Raw genomic sequence first — 20,241 nt, 5'->3', positions numbered from 1 at the left:
CAGCATTGTAGGGGTGCACGTTAAAAATGGCCCTCCCACCACCTGGGTGTTCTAATTCTGTCTCCCTAACTTTCTAGGGTGCACACGTCTTTTCCTACCACACTTAGCCTAGTTCAGGAATAAACAGTAAGGCTGAGGGACTTCTACGGTGGCCCGAGCAAGGAGAGGAAAGAGGCAGCCTCTGACTTGGTATGAAATAAGTAACTGGCCAAACACTCATCACTCACCTAACGACCACCTTAAAAATCATGCATGGTCAGGCTGGCTCCGCTCCACCTTTCAAAGTTTCCTCTAGTTCAGGGACCATGCCGGGAAGGGACAGACAGCATCATAAACTTGTCCCTTCCCGTCTTAGACCCCAGATTTGGACTTAGCCTGGAGGTGGACGGGGCCTGGGCAAGAAACAGAAGGAAAGTGGGAACGTATTTACTGGGTTTGTCCTTCTGTGGCTCAGGGGCACAAATACATGTTAATGCTGGGTGACATTCTTACTAACAAGCTATATCTTTAAGACACAAGGTTCCAAACTGTAGGAAGACAGTAGTTGTTAGAATTCTGACAGCAAATGAAACACAAATGATTAACCAAAAACTGTTCTGATTGTTAGCAAATGAGATTACACACACATAGAGAATTTTGACACACCTCTTAAAAACTAAAGAAAAAGAAGAAAAGAAACAAATGCAATCTGGAAAACTGTGGCCTTGTCCCTTGGGTTCAGGGGATAGATAGGTCATTTGCTAAGAAAAATATTATACAGTATTAAAAACATTTAAAAATATATTAATGCTTCTTAACGCCCTTGAAGTAAAAGGGGAGTGCAGTGGACTTCAACTGTCCTTGCCTGGTGAAACTGATGATAAAAATGCTAAAACAGAGCTGGTGAATCTACAACTTGTTTTATAGGCAGAATCGCTCATTCACTAGAAATGCAAATATTGAGATTCATGAGGGAACACAATTTAATACGCTTAGCCCGATTCTGTACGCATTAAGAAGGCACTTAAGTATGAACATTTTATTTTTTTTTTATTTTTAAAATTTTTTATTTATTTTTGAGACAGAGAGAGACAGAGCATGAACGGGGGAGGGGCAGAGAGAGAGGGAGACACAGAATCGGAAGCAGGCTCCAGGCTCTGAGCCATCAGCCCAGAGCCTGACGCGGGGCTCGAACTCACGGACCGCGAGATCGTGACCTGAGCTGAAGTCGGACGCTTAACCGACTGCGCCACCCAGGCACCCCAAGTATGAACATTTTAGACACCACTGACGACTTAGAATACCAGACTGAGAAAGCAGTGTAGCTGAGGTCATCCTCATTTTATGCAAAATCAAGAAATGAAGTCTGCGTGACTGTGGTGAGTCCCATCCTGACCATGCCCCATGCCCCTGACATCGTGGGAGGGCGGTCACCACTGACCCTGTGTGAGCACAGGGCTGATGAGGAATTTCCCCCCCCCCCCCAGGCCTGTGTAATAATCACCTAAGGCAATTCCATTTTCTGGGCTTATCTAAAAACTCAGACCATACTACTAAGTCAACAGTGGCAAGACGGTGGTGAGTTTGACACCCAAGCAGAGAAAATAATAGAACTGTAAACTGTACTTTATGCCTGGACTCATTAAGAGTGAAGACACATTTTTCAGAGAGAGAGACAGAGTGCGAGTGGGGGAGGGGCAGAGAAAGGGAGACACAGAATCCGAAGCAGGCTCCAGGCTCTGAGCCGTCAGCCCAGAGCCCGACGCGGGGCTCGAACTCACGGACCGCGAGATCGTGACCTGAGCTGAAGTCGGACGCTTAACCAACTGAGCCACCCAGGCACCCCCAGAGTGAAGACATATTTTAAAACCATCATATTATAAAATTAACATATACAATGATCCCATCTTAACATCTTGAAATGTATCTCTGAAATGCATGCTGAGGAATACAGAGGTCTACTCAAACTTTCTTTTTTCAAACTTATAAAAAGCATGATTTTATAAAAACTAACTTACTTTCCTCTTTTCCAAGTACTTACTGAGCACAACTAAATATTCCAAAATCATGAACCATGTTTTAGATTTGAATATGTTAGAAATCCACTGTTTTTCTAAACCCTTTTGAACATTATAGATTTTTTTCCTAATCTGTTTTGACTTTTCTTGTACAGAGAAGGCAAAAGGACCCAGGACAAGAGGGTAAAGAAAAGTGGGCAGCAGACGACGAGGTCCCGGCTGATTCTCTAGTGGAAGAAGATGGAGAGAAATGTCTGTTCCCAGCATTGCTGGCATGTCCAGCCATGAATGACAGCAAACAAACACTCAAATCAATGGCCCCACGTGACTTCAGAATCACGAAAACTAAGGGTTTCTAGATTAAAATGCAGAATAGCAACTTCACAAACCATGAGTAATTAAAAATGCTTCATGCATGTATAAAGGGGGGAATGGCTGAGTTGATGGACAGATAAATGAGCGAATTAACGGACAGGTCTGGGTGGCAAAGAAGCTGTTCCCTCTCTACATTCAGGTGTGATTTTATAAAAATGAGCCTGATTTAAGTTATTGCTTAGTTATTATCACTACGTATTTCAAAACCCATAACCATGTTTCAGATCAGGAAACAAGCATCCGTTCCTGTCTCCTTCATAGCTATTTGAATTGGGCCACCCTGAAAACAAAGTGACTACAGGTTTCCTCCCCTTCTTGTCAACAACCCAGTTCTGAAGGCGCCCTACTTAGTTTCAGATACGTGAACTACAAGGTAATGGGATCTTTTCCAAAAGTAAGTGTCCTCTGCTGGCAACAGAATGTAAAAAGAAAGATTTGGGACTTTGAAGAAAACCTCTCTTCTGTATTTCAGTTTAGGCTTGCAGCATTACTGTGCTGGAAGGAGAAAGAGAGAGGGCGAACAGGAGGCAATGAACGAAGAGCACACAGTGACGGCGAGTTGGACGAAGGAACCCAGAAGAGGCAGAGGAAGTAATGGCATCACGTGGATTCTCTCTTCCAGCAACACTCACTGATGGCGGATTGCGTCGCTTGCCTTGAAACTTGCAAGGGTCCAGGGGCACCTGGGTGGCTCAGTCGGTTGAGCATCCGACTCTTGATTCAGGCTCTGGTCATGATCTTACCGTTTCATTAGTTCAAGCCCCGCATCAGGCCCGGCTTGCGCTCTCTCTGTGTCTCTCAAAATAAATAAACTTTAAAAACAAATAAATGAGTAAACTTGCAAGGGTCCAGCCAATGAACCTAATCAAGAAAACACTGACCCTAAATTGGATATGTTGTTCACCAAGAACGCTTCTGCTGTGAGTGCCTGGCCTGTCTGTACAGGGACAGTCGCAAAGGTAAGGCGAGACCTACAGACAGCACCAGCGGCATTTCTCTTTATTTCTACTGAGGGATCTGAGAACGTGTCCTGGTGCAAACAAAACATCTTGAAAAAGTTTAATTCAAAACTTGCCAGTGGGAGAATTATAGATGAATAATTTATAACACAAAAAGAGTAAAAATATAACACCAAGTATACAACAGAAGTTTGTTATAAGCAAATGTGTAATAATGTATATTACATATTGGAGAACGGGGCTGGAACACCTGACCTCAGTCACAAACTGTATTTAAGGCTCCAGGCCTCCTGTCTCCCCACCTGTGGGGCTGACCTACAAGAAATGGCGGTACACAGACCTAGGGTCGCACCACTGTCCACTGTCCAAGGTGGCGTGCTTCAACCCTGTGTCAAGTCAACTACCAAAAGAAGCTGCCGGAAGCTAAGCTGAGCTGCTGAGCCCATCCTCAGTAGCCAAAAAAACCTCACCTAGAAGAAAACGAAGAGGAAAGGCTCTGACTTGGGCAAGACTAACTGTGGCAGGAACTGGCCCACGCTCAGTGGGAAGAACGCCAATCATGGGAGTCAAAAGAGAAAATGGAATGGAAATGTATCAAATATACCAGTGTTGGAAACAGGGCCTTTACGAATCCCATCTCATTTAATTAAAACAACCTACGCAGTAGATACTTACAGGCTTCTGTTTTACAAATAAGAGACATGATGAGATTCCACCAAAGATCTGGAAACTAGCAAATGGCTAGAATTTAATTCTATGTGCCAGCTGCCAAGCAGATGGTGTTTTTTGGGCTTTCCTCCCCATTCTGAGACCTGGTTCTAGGCCCAGCTGCCACTCAGCGGCTGTGTGACTCTGGCAGAAGGGTCTTATAACCTTTCTAAGCCTCAGTTTACCCATCTCTTAAGGCAAATACAAAAATGCTGGCCTACTTCGCAGGGTGGCTATGAAAACCAAATGCAACAATGTTATGTGACTTTTATTAGCTTTAAAACTGTTATATAAATGCAAGAGGTTACTACTGATACTTGTATTTCTAATCTATTTTTTTACTGATACTTTTATTTTTAAGAGACAATTACATTTTTTTTTTCAGAGAGAGAGAGAGAGAGAGACACAGAGGCAGAGAGAGAAGGAGACACAGAATCCAAAGCAGGCTCCAGGCTCTGAGCTGTCAGCACAGAGCCCGACTCAGGGCTCACACTCACAAACCATGAGATCATGATGTGGGCCAAAGTTGGACACTTAACTTGACTGGGCCAGCCAGGTGCCCCAAGAGACAATTACATTTTTAGACTTCCAAATGAGTTGGTAAAATTCCGGTTTCCAGCAGTGGGTGGAGCAACTGCTCAACATATTTTTTTTTTTAGATTCTTAAAATTGATTTTTTGCGGGGGCGCCTGGGTAGTGCAGTCGGTTAAGGGTCCAACTTCAGCCAGGTCACGATCTCGCGGTCCGTGAGTTCGAGCCCCGCATCAGGCTCTGGGCTGATGGCTCGGAGCCTGGAGCCTGCTTCCGATTCTGTGTCTCCCTCTCTCTCTGCCCCTCCCCCGTTCATGCTCTGTCTCTCTCTGTCTCAAAAATAAATAAACGTTAAAAAACAATTTTTTTTAATTGTTTTTTTTTTTTTTTTTTTTTTTTTAAGTAATCTCTACACCCAACGTGGGGCTCAAACTCACAACCTTAGGATCAAGAGTTGCATGCCCCATCGACGGAGCCAGCCAGGAGCACCTTCTCAACACGCATCAGAGCAAATTCTTTATACCACCATTTCTTCATTAAAAAGTTTTAACTTCACTCTTTTGCCAAAAGGAAATGTTTGTATTCTGTATGAATTCATATCCATTTGGTAATATAAATTCACATCCAACTGATTAATACAGTTCAATGAGAGAAATAGGATTGTAGGCTACCTTTTAACTTTTTCAGGAACAACTCTTTCCTAAAGCAAGAGTTAACTGGGGTACATCTGCGAAGAGAAAAGCCCAAACCTAAAATACAGGACACTTAAAACCTAGAGCCTCAGCCTGGACAGCAGATCTCAAACTTCAGTGGGGCAAAAATAATTCCCCCGGGTAGCATGTTAAGAGTCCTGATTACCGGATCTGGACTCCAGTGATTCGAATTCAGTAGCTCCAGGTGGCCTCAAGAATCTGTACTGTTAGCTTGTATCTTCATTCCAAACTTTAAGAAACTCCAGTTAGACAATCAGAAGTAATTTGCAAAGTTTAACTGGTCTGTGTTGAAGTATCTGACCAAAAGCACCAATCTTAACAATAACAAAGATTGTGATTATGATAAAGCCAGCTTTATTGAGTTTAATGTGTTCCAGGCATTGTGGTGTCTCCTAAGCACTATTTCATTTAATCCCGGTAAGTACTATTGACTCCATTTTTAAGGAAACTGAGGCTTATGTAGGTCAAGGATACAGCTGGTTAGTAGGGAAACCAGGATTTGAACTTAGCCCGACTACAAAGCCCACCTATTTTTTATCCCAGAGTTCCTCCACCACTCAGAAATGCTGGCATTGGTGGCTGGCAACCGCATCAGTGCTGGTTTCCTAGGAATTTACCATCTGGGAGTGTTCTTTCCTCTGCAACTTATCCGAGCGTCCCCACCCCCTCCCCAGCTTTACTGCTATTATTCTAAATGAAGGCAACGTTCCCAATGGTCATTTGTTCCTGGACTGTGAGTGGTGGGAGAAACACAGGTAACATTTAGTTTATATAGCAACACGTGGCAATTTGCCGTTAGGCATTTCTGCCAATTAAATCTACGGTATGCCTTCCAGTTGCCATGGCAACTGTGTGTCACAGGAACGTGTGGAAAAGTGATTCCCAACCTTGGATGCTCTTTGATCTTAATTATTACAGGGAAGTTAAGATGAGGAAAATGAACCAGGAGAAAAAGATATACTGGCATCGTAATCATCAAGCTAAAATTTCCCCCCCAAAATACTGACACTCCTTTTCTGTATTTTATAGCTTTATTAAGGTCTTATTATGCATTAGTTATGCACAAATTAAAACGAGGCACCAAATAAAAGTAAATAGTAAAACCTTAACAGATACACTATAATACCGTTTCATATCATTTAAGTATTTCATTTGTTTAGGAAGTTTAACAGGAATAGCATTAATATGGTACAATTATGAATATGATACATTCCTATAACTAATACCTGACTACATATGGTTATTATGGTAATTCTATAAAAACTAGACTCCTGCTCAGTATATATAGGGATGTAATTCTATCTCCTTCTTCCTCCCTTGTTTTTTCATTTTTAATTTTTTTTTTTTTCCAAACGTTTTTTATTTATTTTTGGGACAGAGAGAGACAGAGCATGAACGGGGGAGGGGCAGAGAGAGAGGGAGACACAGAATCGGAAACAGGCTCCAGGCTCTGAGCCATCAGCCCAGAGCCCGACGCGGGGCTCGAACTCACAGACCGCGAGATCGTGACCTGGCTGAAGTCGGACGCTTAACCGACTGCGCCACCCAGGCGCCCCAGTTTTTTCATTTTTAAAGCAATCTTTTTTTAAGCTAAGTTCTAAACCCAAGATGGGGCACAAAGAGTTGCATGCTCTACCAAATGAACCAGCCAGGTGCCCATTACCCCCTTGTTTCTAATGGAAAAATCCTACTTGATGACATTTCACCAAACAAAAACTGTTCTAGAAACAAGCCACTTTAAAGTTCAAGAATGACATGATTATGTGTATAGACTGTTCTTTAGATTCTCCATTTTTAGAAATAATTTTATTTATTTATTTATTTATTTTTTTTTTTCAACGTTTATTTATTTTTTTGGGACAGAGAGAGACAGAGCATGAACGGGGGAGGGGCAGAGAGAGAGGGAGACACAGAATCGGAAACAGGCTCCAGGCTCTGAGCCATTAGCCCAGAGCCCGACGCGGGGCTCGAACTCACGGACCGCGAGATCGTGACCTGGCTGAAGTTGGACGCTTAACCGACTGCGCCACCCAGGCGCCCCTAGAAATAATTTTAGAAGTAGCTTCTTAAATATATAAAGTTCAGTAGCCTGTCAAACACTGAGCACCCATTCAGAAATACTTTGAAACCTTCACTGCAAAAGATATACCCCTGTTTATGTAATGATGAACATAAATCTGTTTTAGAGTAAGTGGAAACTTCTTTTTAAAAAGACCGAAAATGATGACTTAATTGTTAAAAGGCTACCTTCACATTTAGGCTCATGACCTGTATTTTATGATTTCATAATATTTCTGCAAGAGCTCTTTTTCTCTTTCGTTCTTCTGCAAAAAGGAAAATAAACCAACACAAAACACCTTAGGAGAAACTACACACAAACTAGCACAAGGATGACTAACAGAAAGCACACCGATTCCCTTTACGACATCCCACGGGGTGATGCTGAACAAATACCCACCCCAGGGTTGCCCACTTAGGGAATACAGTATAGCAGGTGTCCTCGTAACGAAATGTTAACTTCACTAGAAAAATATTTTTAAAAGCACAAATAGGGGCCACCTGGGTGGCTCAGTCAGTTGAGCATCCAACTCTTGATTTCAGCTCAGGTCATGATCCCAGGGTTATGGGACCGAGCCCTGCATTGGGCTCCACATTGAGCGTGGAGCCTGCTTAAGATTCTTTCTGTCCCTCTGCCCTTCTCCTCCAGCTTGTGTCCTCTCTCCCTCTTTCTAAAAAAAAAAAAAAAAAAAAAAAAAAAAAAAATTAATTAAAAAGTAAATAAACAAATAAGCACAAAAAATATCATATTTTCAAATGATCTTTCCAATTTTAATTGCAATTTCCGTGATTCAAGTTCTAGAGCATCTATGTCAGAGAAAACTGAGAACCCAGTGGAGTATGGAAACTTATATTCTCTGTAACGTGAAAACTGTGGACCGTTCAACAAATTGTTGAAGGTGGGATATGAATGGAGGTGGGATAACTCAATGTCCACATGACAAAAAAAAATGAACCTAGGCCTTTACCTCACATTGTACACAAAAATTAACTAAAAATGGACCATTTGCCATTTAAGAAACAAAACAAATGAACAAAAGGAAAAAGAGAGAGAGAGAGGGGCAAACCAAGAAACAGATTCTCAACTAAAGAGAACAAATGGTTACCAGAGGGGAAGTGGGTACGGGGATGGGGCAAATAGGGGGTTAAGAACACTGAGAAATGTACAGAATTGCTAAATCACTTTATTATGCATCTGGAACTAATATAACACTGTATGTTAACTATACTGGAATTATAATCAAAAACGAAATAAAAAAAAACACAGCACAGATGTAAATGTAAAAGCTAAAACTGTAACACTTCCAGAAGACAGGAGAAAATCTTTGTGATTTCCGTCAATATAGACATTTTTGCTCTTCAAAGGAAATAATCAAGAAAAGAGGCAGGGGCGCCTGGGTGGCTCAGTCGGTTAAGCATCCGACTTCGGCTCAGGTCATGATCTCATGGTTCATGGGTTCAATCCCCACATCGGGCTCTGTGCTGACAGCTCAGAGCCTGGAGCCTGCTTCAGATTCTGTGTCTCCCTCTCTCTCTGCCCCTCCCCTGCTCACGCTCTGTTTCTCTCTCTCTCTCTCTCTCTCAAAATAAATAAATATTTAAAAAACTTGGAAAAAAAAAAAAAAAAGAAAAGAAAAGACAACCCAGGGATGGTGAGAACACATTTGCAAGACATGTATCTGGTAAAAAACTTGTATCCAGAATATATAAAGAAATTTTACTGCTCAGTGAAACCAAAAATGCAGTGAACTTACGAGCAAAAGATCTGAAAAGACACTTCACCAAATAAGATAAATGAATGGCTAATAAAGAAGATGCTCGTCATTACAGATGCATTAGTCACTAGGGAAACACTAACTAAAATCAAAGTCAGATGTCACTACATACCCATGTAAAGGGCTAGAATCCAAACTACTGATGATACCAAGTACTGGCAAGGACGTAGAGAAACTGGAACCTGACACATTGCCGGTGGGAATCTACAACGGGACAACTGTTTTAGAAAACAACGTGGCAGTTCCTGAAATGGTTAAACACAGAAGCACCGAACAACCCAGAAACTCACCTCCTACCTATCTACCCAAGAGGATGGAAAAATATGTCCATACAAGTTGTGCACAAGTATTCATAGCAGCCCCAAAGTGGCAAGAACTCAAACGTCTAACAACTGGTGAGAGGATGAACAAAGTGTGGGATTATCCACACAACCGATTATCAGTCAGCCTTAGAAGAGAAATGAAGTGCTGATGTGTGCTGCGACGTGAATGAGCTTTGAAAGCAATATACTGGGTGAAAGTAGCCAAGTCTCCTTCAGGGGTGACGGAAATGTTCTAAAACTACAGTGGTGATGCGATGCATGGCTCCAACAAATTTACGACAAACCGCCGAACTGCTCACTTAAAAAAAATATCGAGACAAGAGTGCAGATCAGTAGTTGCCTAGGTCTTTACTGGGAGCAGGAAATGACAGCAGAGGACATGGGGGACCTTTCTGGGGGGACGGAAGGGTCCTATAACCTGACTGTGGCAGGGCCTGCACAACTCTATCAATTTCCTAAGAATCGTTAAGCTGTATACTCACAATTGGGGAGTTTCATGTTATGTAAATTATACCTCAATAAAACTCCTAAAAAGCCTTGGGCAGACTTTCTAGGGTCATTACGTTCACTTCTATATGTGCGACCTCATCTTTCTGATTCTAGGGATGGTTCTGTGACATAGCTGTGGATAACTCCTAACCTCCAGAAGAATTGTTTAAATCTCTCAACTAGCTGCGTGAGTAACCCAAACAGTCATGCCTGAGAAATTTGCAGAGAGTCAAAATGATGTGAGGTATCTGTATCTCTGAATAAGTCACATGAAAAACAGATCTTTGCCGCTATCATTATGCGTTAAGTACCCATCGTCATCATCATCATCATAAAACCCCACAATTTGTAATGCACATTGCAACCAGGCCTGATGTTAGCCCCTGCTCACCTACTGGATTATTCCAGTACTGTAAGTCGGAAGGAAGTTTTACTTTAGTGACACTGTACCTTGTGGTGCCACAAAATACCCTCCTTTTTCTGAGGCAGGAACAAAAACGCAAGTAGTGCTTCTGGGGTGGGGGCCACCCCAGTGGGTGGTGGGCAAGCTAAAACCCCACGTGGTAACAACACGTATACTACAAAATCCCCCAGTCAGGCGCTCAATCGCTTTAACTGTAGAAGATCGGATTCTATGATGGCTTCCAACAATTTTGAAGCTACAAATCCCTGAGGAAGAAAATGATAAAATCCTAAAACACTGGAGTGTTTGAGTAAACGGAGGCTTAGAAAAGGAAAGGGATTTTCCACCAGGAGCCAGAATGTTTGTGGAAGGGCTAGGATAATAACCTAAATTCAGCTCTGGTTTTTTTGTTTTCATGGCTTGACTACTGATTCCAACACAAAAGCATCCTCTGAATCACTCATCACCTTTGACTTCGCTCTCCCCCAAAACATTCAAATGCTGGTTAAAAATATAAACTGTGAGGGGCGCCTGGGTGGCTCAGTCGGTTAAGCGTCCGACTTCGGCTCAGGTCATGATCTCACGGTCCATGAGTTCGAGCCCCGCGTCGGGCTCTGTGCTAACGACTCAGAGCCTGGAGCCTATTTCGGATTCTGTGTCTCCCTCTCTCTCTGCCCCTCCCCCGTTCATGCTCTGTCTCTCTCTGTCTCAAAAATAAATAAACATTAAATAAAAAAAAATTTTTTTTTAAATAAAAAAAAATAATAAAAGAGGTATCAAGGGGCGCCTGGGTGGCTCAGTCGGTTAAGCGTTAAGCATCCAACTCGGGCTCATGATCTCGCGGCTTGTGAGTTCGAGCCTCATGTCGGGCTCTGTGCTAACGACTCAGAGCCTGGAGCCTGCTTCGGATTCTGGGTCTCCCTCTCTCTCTGCCCCTCCCCCACTCATGCTCGCTCTCTCTCTTTCTCTCTGTCAAAAGTAAATAAAACGCTAAAAAAGTTATCTTTTAATAAATAAACTGTGAGATCATTTTGAGACGCAAACCCTCCTCTCCCTTACCATGGTTTTAGCACAGATCTCATCTCCTCTGGACTAGACTACTGAGGACTGTTCTGTCCCAGGACTGCCCCCACACCAATCCTCTCTACGGAGCTCGTCCCCTTCTGTGGTTCCTGGTAAACACCTCCATGGCTTCCTACTGCTTGCAGGGTAAAGTCCAAACTCCAAGCAAGGGCTTTCCTAACTTCGCAAGACCTATTTTTACAATCTTATCTCCCACTTCTCCACCCAACCAACCACCCTGTACAAAAGTTAACCAACCACCCTGTACAAAGAGAACGTGCAGTTCCCTTCGCACCACAGATTATCATCTTTGGGGACACTTACTATATGCAAAGCTCAGTGTGGAGTTCTCCACCTGCATCACCTCATTTTATCTTCACAACAACCCCATGTGACGGGCAGGTACCCTCGCCACCCCCAGTTTACAGGGGAGGAAAAGAAGGCTTAGATAACTCCTCTGGCTGACTTTCTCCCTACGCCTATAGTACGTGTCCCTCCCGCACACTCTTCCACTTGGCCGAAAAACCCTGCAGCCCCTCAAGTGCTGCCCCCTGCATCTTTTTTCAAGACCCCACTCAACTGTCTTCCTCCAGTTATACAACTCTTTATCCAGAGTTAATAATTCTGTCTTTGGTGCTTTCGTGGTACTTTGTATGTTCCTCACTGGAAACGTCACACTACATCATAATATCTGTATCCATTCCAGTCTATCAATTAGAATATGAATCTATCGGAACAAGAATAGCTATTCTCTTTAACTCTTTCTTTTCTCTATGTTTGGCCTACAAAGCAGGTAGGTAAATACTGAAAGACAAGGTACATTAGTCTTTATAATGTGTTGTTTCATTCACTCCTCTTCCTTCCTTATATATTCTATTTCCATCTCCACATTTTTAGAGCCTTATTACCTCTGAGCTCTCTTTGGCAATAAATTCCTGCTAGCTTTCTCCCTGGTCACTTTTCTTTCCAATTCTCTCCTTTACCGATGGTGGATTAACTTCCTCAAAACACAGTTCTGCTTGGCTCTTCTCTATTCAAAAATATCCTTGACTCTGTGGTGCTTACCAAGGAACGTATAGATTCTTTACCCTAAATTCAAAAGTGTCCATGACCCAGGCTTAATGATTTCACTTTAACTTGGTCCTTCTCCTACACTAAACAGAATTATGTTCCTTCCTGTTCTCTCAAATCACATAAAAGCCCTACCCATGTGACCACTGAAACTATATGTATAGACACTGCACTTTCTTCAAATGAGATTCAGTCACCCTTATTCAGCATTCCTTGATTTGATACATGCGTAAAAACTACAACTCTTCTGAAATCCCACAGCAAATGGTTTTTGCCTCTTTCGTGGGATTTAATCTACATAGTTCCGATATGATTTACATACATCTTAGCTCATTTATAATGTCCTCGACATCCTTACAGAGCTATATCTGAGCGTCTCACGCCTGGTGGGTGCTCAGCAAGTTCGCTTTGTGCAATACTGAATGAACGCGTAAATGTTAAGTCATCCTGCAACCTAACTAAACTAAACTAAACCTAACCACACTCTCATGCTTTAAAAAAAAAATTAATGTGCAGTCAAACTACCTGACTGAACATCTTCACAGTCCTCCCTAAGACTATAACACAGTGGCATGTCAAAAACCATTTCTGGAAAAATCTGACCTTAACTGGCCCATGTCTCAAGAAGTCAGGTCAATCTAGGATGGAAACACCATCTAAGTGGATAGTAATCATCACACAGTGACAGCCAGTGTTCAACACTGGGCCAAGTGTTTGCTAGACCTAATGCCCCTGGTTCCTACAAACATCCAAGGCAGATGGAGCTGTCCCACATTCTACGCTGGGGAGACTGAGGCCAAGGGAAAGCTCAGCAGTTTGCTCCACTGGTGGCTCTCTCTGGAACAGCAGAGCCGGGATTCACACCAAATTAAAAACATCTACTAAAAGACTAAAGCTCCCCATTGAGGAGTTACAACAGACTTTCATCATTTAAAAGAGCTTCATCTATGGCATATTTCAACACTACCACACACTTCTGAATCTATACTGCATGACTGACAGGGTCCCTTTCCTATTCGCTATTTCAGGCGATGGAATTATCCTGTGACTTGGTAGGAAAACCAGCGAAAACATTCTAAATTCCTGTGCCTGTGCATTTATCAGGGAACAGGTAGCACTGTCCACAAGCATCCATGCTAAACTGCATTTCCGGACCAAGTAACAATTCTAGGGCATCCTTCCAAAGTTATTCTTACAAGGAAGTTTACCACTAGGTGGCAGAAGTATAAAGTTAACGCGGTGATTTCTCTATAGTGAGTAGCGGGACATGTTCCCACCCTTTTCACAGTAACAAAATCCTGTGAAACTGCTAATGGTTTTCCAAAGATTATTTTGTCACCTTGAGAGTGGCATTTTATACGTAAATGGTTCTACATTAAACTATTCTCCCTTATTGAAAACTGCATTATAATATTTATTTTAAATATAATATACAGATTTCAACCTTTAAAAAAATTTTTTTAACGTTTATTTATTGTTGAGAGAAAGAGAGAGAAAGATACAGCATGAACGGGGGAGGGACAGAGAGAGAGGGAGACACAGAATCTGAAACAGGCTCCAGGCTCTAAGCTGTCAGCACAGAGCCCTGGCGGGGGAGGGGGGGCACTCAAACCCACAAATCTCAAGATCATGACCCGAGTCGAAGTCGGTCACTTAACCTACTGAGCCACCCAGGCGCCCCTCGACCTCTATTACATTCAACACTAACCACAGCTTCAACTAGCTCTAAGCACGTAAGTAGAACCATACTATCACTGAATTAAATAACCCACTGTATGTTCAAGTACATTGAAACTGAAATTTAATTTTGTGTGATGTTATACAAGATGGCCAACAAGTGCTTTTAAATTACAACGGTTGAGGGGCGCCTGGGTGGCTCAGTCAGTTGGGCGTCCAACTTCAGCTCAGGTCATAATCTCGTGGTCTGTGAGATCAAGCCCAGCATCAGGCTTTGTGCTGACAGCTCGGAGCCTGGAGCCTGCTTTGGATTCTGTGTCTCCCTCTCCCTCTGCCCCTACCCTTGCTTGTGCTCTCTCTCCCAAAAATAAACATTAAAACATATATACACACACACACACGAGGAAGCTTAAGTTTGAGAAAATAAATCCAACTTAAAAAGTGATAAACATCTGGGGCACCTGGGTGGCTCAGTTGGTTAAGATGTGACTTTGGCTCAGGTCACAATCTCACAGTCTGTGGGTTCGAGCCCCATGTCAGGCTCTGTGCTGACTCAGAGTCGGGAGACTGCTTCAGATTCTGTGTCTCCCTCTCTCTCTGCCCTTCCCCCACTTGTGCTCTGTCTCCCTCTGTCTCTCTCTCTCTCTCCCTCTCTCTCTCTCAAAAATAAATATTAAAAAAAAGTTTTTTAACGTGATAAACATCTGGAGACAAATTTATAGAATTATCTATCCACACATGTGCACTTTTGATAACTTGTGCCCTGCTTTGTAACTTTGGTACAATTTCTTTGTGGGTAGAAATTAAATTATATATATTATTAAATTATTAACTGTGTATAATTAAATTATATTTAGCAAATATATGGGTAAACTATATAATGATCAAAATAATTCTGAAAACAATATGCATGTGTTCACTTAATATGCACTCAGGAAGAAAATATTTTAATGATGATTTTCACTAATTTCATTAAGTAGAAAATAAAATCCCCACCTTTCACATAAAGAAGCCTCTAGAACTATGCAAATCTTCTATTTTGGAGCAGGGGATGAGAGTTTGGGCTCCTCCAGGAGCGATGAAGGGGGGCTCTAAACCATCTGTGGGACAGGTTGGATGTGTGGTGGAAGGAATTACACTTCATCTTATCATCCATCAAAGGAGTCAAGGAAGCCCAGCCCGCTTCAGGCTTTGGCCAATGACGTACAGCAGAGCTAGCAGAACTGGAGCTCCTTCAAAGGCTGGCAACTAGTCTGGTGTCCTTACAACTGTTCCACAAGGCTTCTTTGGAAATATGCAAATGAGCAAATGGCCGTCAATATCTAAGACCTCTAAAGACACACTGGTCCTGAGGTCTCCATACAAACTCACATCTACAAAGCCTCACTCCTCTGGCTGCCTCGGGAATGCTTCAGGCTAATTGATATCTCCCCAAAGTGACCTGCGATAGGCTTTCTCCTTCTGAAGACTCTCTGAAAAGCAAAAGTGAAAACATACGGTCCAGAGGCTACCCTGGCTCCCAAGTTTGCAAAAGCGGCTGTGTAATCCCTCATCTACAGACATTAAGATAAAACTGAGGTCCTCTCCAAGGATCAGTGGGAAGGAACAGTTGCCAGGGGATTATTTTCCATGGCAAGCACCAATTTATACCTATAAAACAGTCTAGAAATATACTTGGAGAATAATTTGCCGCATACACACATGGATGCATTTCCTCATCCTTTAGCTCTGTACTGTACTGAATGCATTTATAAATAAGTGAAAATTACAGAGTCAGGCAAAGTTGTCTGGATACCTGACAGGCTATGAAAAGAACACTGCTCCTGTCGCCTTGACAGTTATTAGTTGATTCAATTCATGAGATGCTTACGTTCTCTAAAAATAAGTCAAGTAACCATCATAAAAATTTCTTTGAACCATCATCACTCGGAGGTTGACAGGTATCAAACTGCACGTTTCTAATTCATTCCTAGGAAATAAAAGAGACTTCGAACGGGGTCTTAACGTGAAGAATCTCATTTACATGTACTCTGTTGGGAAGGATACAGAGACAATTGAAAACACAAAGAGAAGAGAGCTATGGGAATACAAAATGTTGCAAAAATCAAATTTCTGAGAGCCCCTACTAGCTGCATAGAGTGGACAGAGGTCTCTATCAACTACCCCCCACCTCCGCCCCCCAGAATCTAGGATGGGGTTGGTGCTCAATGGAATCTGCTTTTGAATGAATGGTGTGGTGCCGTCTCAAGGAATTGCACTGGGTGGCAATTTATTACGAGAGGCGGAGATGATTGTGAACTTGGTTAACAGGAATTTGATGGCAGTGCAATTAGCACGGGGCCGCCTGCTTCTACCGCAGGTGAAGGCAAGAGGGTGAATGCCAGCGGAAAACACCCCAGCGCACCGGCAACCCCCGGGAGACATGAAGGGTGACGCTGTGACAGGTACCCCGTGTGCAGCCGGTCACCTCCAAGGGGCCCCCGCCCGGCCCTTACCTCCTCCCTCCTTTCTTCGGGACCCGACACCAGGTGGGGGCTCAGCTGAGGGTGGCTGCTGACGCTGCTGTCGTCACTGCCCTTGTCACACGTGGCTTGCGCCGAATCCTGGGAGGACGTGGGCCCCTCTGCCCTCTCTTCACTGTCCACTGAACTCAGGGACAGCGCGCTGAGACTGCTGGGACACGTGGCGTTTCCTGCGCCCAGGCTCTGAGGGCTGGGGGGCTTGGGCGTGGTTGGCCTTTGGGGGGTGAGCGGCTGCTCCGGCTCGAAGGTAAACCGGCTGCCAGCTTGGCGTCCGCCCGGGTCCTCGGCAGCCGGACTCGCCGAGCCGCTGCCGGCGCCAGGCCCCGCGCTCGCCGCCGCCCGGGAGCCTGCGGCTTCGAGGGGACACGCGGCCGCGTCCACCGGGGGGCTCCCCGCCCCCGCCGGGCCACAGCCGGGGGCGGCGTGCGCGCCTGCGCCTGCGCCTGCGCACCTCCTCCACTCGCGCTCGGCGCTGGTGGACACGCGGCGGGAGTAGGCGTCGTGCAGCCTGCTGTGCACCTGCAGCCTCTGGCTTGCCTCGCCCGGCGGGGGCGCCCCGCTCCGGGGGCTCTCTCTCCGCCAGGCCGCGTCCGCGGCGCTGCTCACAAACCTCAGGACCCTGTCGAAGTCCCTGGCCCGCAGCGGGCTCTTCCAGCGTTTCGTCCTCCTCTCGGCCCCACCGAACTTTTCCGAGTCGGCGGACGAACTGCTCAGCGTCCTCCGGGGCGCGGGCTTTTCGGGCGCCCCGTTGAGGTCCATGAGATTCGAGGTGGACTTCCGTTTGAAGGAGCTCTTCTTCAGAAAGTTCAAGTTGTCGGTGCTCTTGCTTTTCCGGTAGACGATGCTGTTGTTCTCAGAGTCTTTCACTAGAATCTCACACAGCGCGGGCTCCTGGGAGACGGGGGCCAGGGGCCCGACGTGGTTCTGGGACCCCTGATGCTTCTCGCCATCCAGGAAGCTGATGCGGCCCAGGCCGTAGGCGCGGCGGATGCTGCGGGACCGGTGGGTGCTCCTCTGGAAGGCGTCGTCGGCCTCCTCGGGGTCGGAGCAGTCCGACGCGCCCCCGGGAGCCGCCTTGGCAGCGGGGTCGCTCGCCGGCCCCGAGGAGGGGCACCTGCCGGTGTGCGTTCCGGCGGCAGCACCGTTCGGGATGGGTTTCCCCGGGTCGCGTTCCGGGGCGTCTTCCTTTGCCGCATCTGACCCCTCTCGGTTCTGAATTCCCTGAAGGACGGAGGACTTCAGTTTCTTAAAAGACCCCATTTTCCGGAAGGAGGCAAGGGCGTTCCAGGTGGAGGAATTTCCCATCAGGACCATGGAGCGGGGCCTTTCCGGGTTGGCGCTGGCCCTCTTCCTGCTCACGGAGAAGAGGCGGATGAGCCTGGCGGGGCTGAGTCTGGCCTCCGCGGCGCCTTCCGCATCCCCGCAGGGGTTGCTGCCGCAGCCTCCATTCTGACACGCTGGGTAGGTCACCATTTTGGGGTCTTTGGAATCAGAGACGGAACAGGGGATCGCGGCGAGTCGGCCATGGCCGTTCCGGGCCGTTGTCATGTTCTCGGGGCGGCGAGCCCGTGGCCACAGGGCAGCGGGGTTCAAACCCACATGCACGTCTGTGTCCACAGGCCCCAGGCGCAGACCTTCATCTCCGAGGCTGCTGCCGGCCGGGCTTTCGCACCTGCTGTGCACATCAGGCTCCTCAGTTGTGGTCACAGCCTGGAGCGGAAAACAAAGCCGGGATTTAGTCATTTTCCTCCCACGGAAGAACCTCTACGAACAGCGGCTTCTCATTTTGGCTAATAATTGCCGGGATAAAAGAAGCATGCCTCATGACAGGGTTGATCTGACCAAAACTGTCTTAAATTAGGGGCCCCCGGCTGGCTCCGTTGGTCAAGTGTCCAACTCTGGCTCAGGTCATGATCTCAGGATTGAGGAGTTCGAGTCCGGCATGGGCTCCCTGCTGGCAGCGTGGAGCCAGCTTGGGATTCTCTCTCCCTCTCTCTCTGCCCCTCCCCCACCTCTCAAAATAAAACGTTCTAAAAATTTTTTTAAAAACTTTTAAATTAAGTTAAAGTTGTACCTTTCCTAATTGATTTCACAATGAATTAAAAGGAAGAATGCAAACATACATTCCTTAAAAAAAAAAAAAAAGATAATTATGGGTTGTGCATTCAATGCAAAGGTAAATCCTTGAATCCATTGAAACTTGTTTAAAACTTTTGAAAAACTGCTGGAATGCCAAGGCCAAGGCGTTATTCCACACTGGGCCTTGTCTTTATTTGAAATGGAAGAAATTCTTAATTATTAAATAAAAAAACCCACCAACAACTATTTCAAAACGTGTTACGGTAAAATACCAACCTATGTTAAATTTCACGCAGCTGATAGGCAGACTGGCTGCAAGAACCAACAGCAAAGACCAAGATGCTGTCAGCTGCCCACTTGTCTACAAAAATACCCAAAGTGCTACAGAGACACACAAGCAGAAGGGACAAGCTGAGGCTGCATGTATGAGGTCGGGCTTTGTAAAGGGAACAGCATTAGTGAAGGGCCTCTGTCAACAGGATTCGTATTGGCTGGGGGATGGAGGGAGATAAGGATATTACTTAAATATTAGAAAGTCAGACACAAAACTTCAAATTAAACCAACGTTGCACCTTCGTCTTTCTTTCCCCATGCCCTTAATTAAGGCCACCACACACCTGCAGTCCATGCTGTCTCCCCCAAGTGAACATGTTGCTCTCCTTCCTCTCTGCCCATTAGGCCACGGCCTGCTCAGCCTTGGTGGGCCAGCTTAAATGTCACAGCCACCCCCTTCTCAATTAGTGATTAGCCAGTGAAGACGTGTAGGAAAGATTGCGATGTTCACCGTAAAAGACCACCACTCGCTAAGCGTTTACTACATGTCAGGCCCCTGTGCTAAGTGCTTTTGAAACGACCTGCCACTGGGTCTCCTACTAACCTGTAAGATCAACAGGATAATTTCCATTTTACAGATAACCAAATGCACACTTGGGCAGGGGTGCTGGGGGTTCCTGCAGCTGCCTCTTCCGAAGCCTATGCTCCTCTCCGCTACTTTAAACTAATGAAGAAAGAGAGAGGCAGTGCTGGGATAGGAACCCATATCTTGGTGTCTGACACCAAGTTCAGTGCCTCGTGACATAACCCCAACTCAAGTCAAATCCCAGAAGTCCTTATGCCAGTCAAGGCCACTCTTCCGAAGGCAATATTAAAGGCAGAAGAAGAAAAGGAGCAGACATTTGCATAAAAACCTTAAGGTTAAGTCCCAATTTAGCTTAGTCCTCTCAAGTGCAGAAAAAAATGTGACCTCATGCAAAGAGGTCTCATCTGATTCTACTCTGTAAATTCTCTCATGGGCTCATTTTGATTTGCCCTTACATGGAGCTCCCTGAGGGATTCCCAGGGAGATTCCCAGTTCAAGGGCTGATTCCATCTGGGACCAGGGAGGCTACATAGGCTTATGTAGCCTGGAGCCTTTCTGATGTCCATTTACTCAATTCCATTACTCAGAAGCCTAATGGGACTACCACATGCCTCTGCAGTTTAATGTTCTAATGGAGAAA

At 45.1% G+C, this 20,241-nt stretch overlaps 1 protein-coding gene across 4 annotated transcripts in view; it reads right to left on the bottom strand.

Annotated features, from left to right (window-relative positions):
* Positions 1 to 20,241, bottom strand: part of SPATA13 (spermatogenesis associated 13) — a 346,879-nt gene that overhangs the window by 62,854 nt on the left and 263,784 nt on the right. For all 4 annotated transcript variants that reach the window (XM_086715132.1, XM_086715136.1, XM_086715128.1 and 1 more), the window contains one exon: positions 16,637 to 18,373. In XM_086715132.1, coding sequence (XP_086571258.1) covers positions 16,637 to 18,373 — 1,737 coding nt within the window. The remainder of the gene's footprint in view (positions 1 to 16,636; positions 18,374 to 20,241) is intronic.

This window comes from Puma concolor, chromosome A1 (genome assembly GCF_028749965.1).
Source record: "Puma concolor isolate L17-30 chromosome A1, mPumCon1.1.hap2, whole genome shotgun sequence".
In the NCBI taxonomy this organism is placed as follows: Eukaryota; Metazoa; Chordata; class Mammalia; order Carnivora; family Felidae; genus Puma; species Puma concolor.
This window is presented reverse-complemented; position numbering and strand designations above follow the sequence as displayed.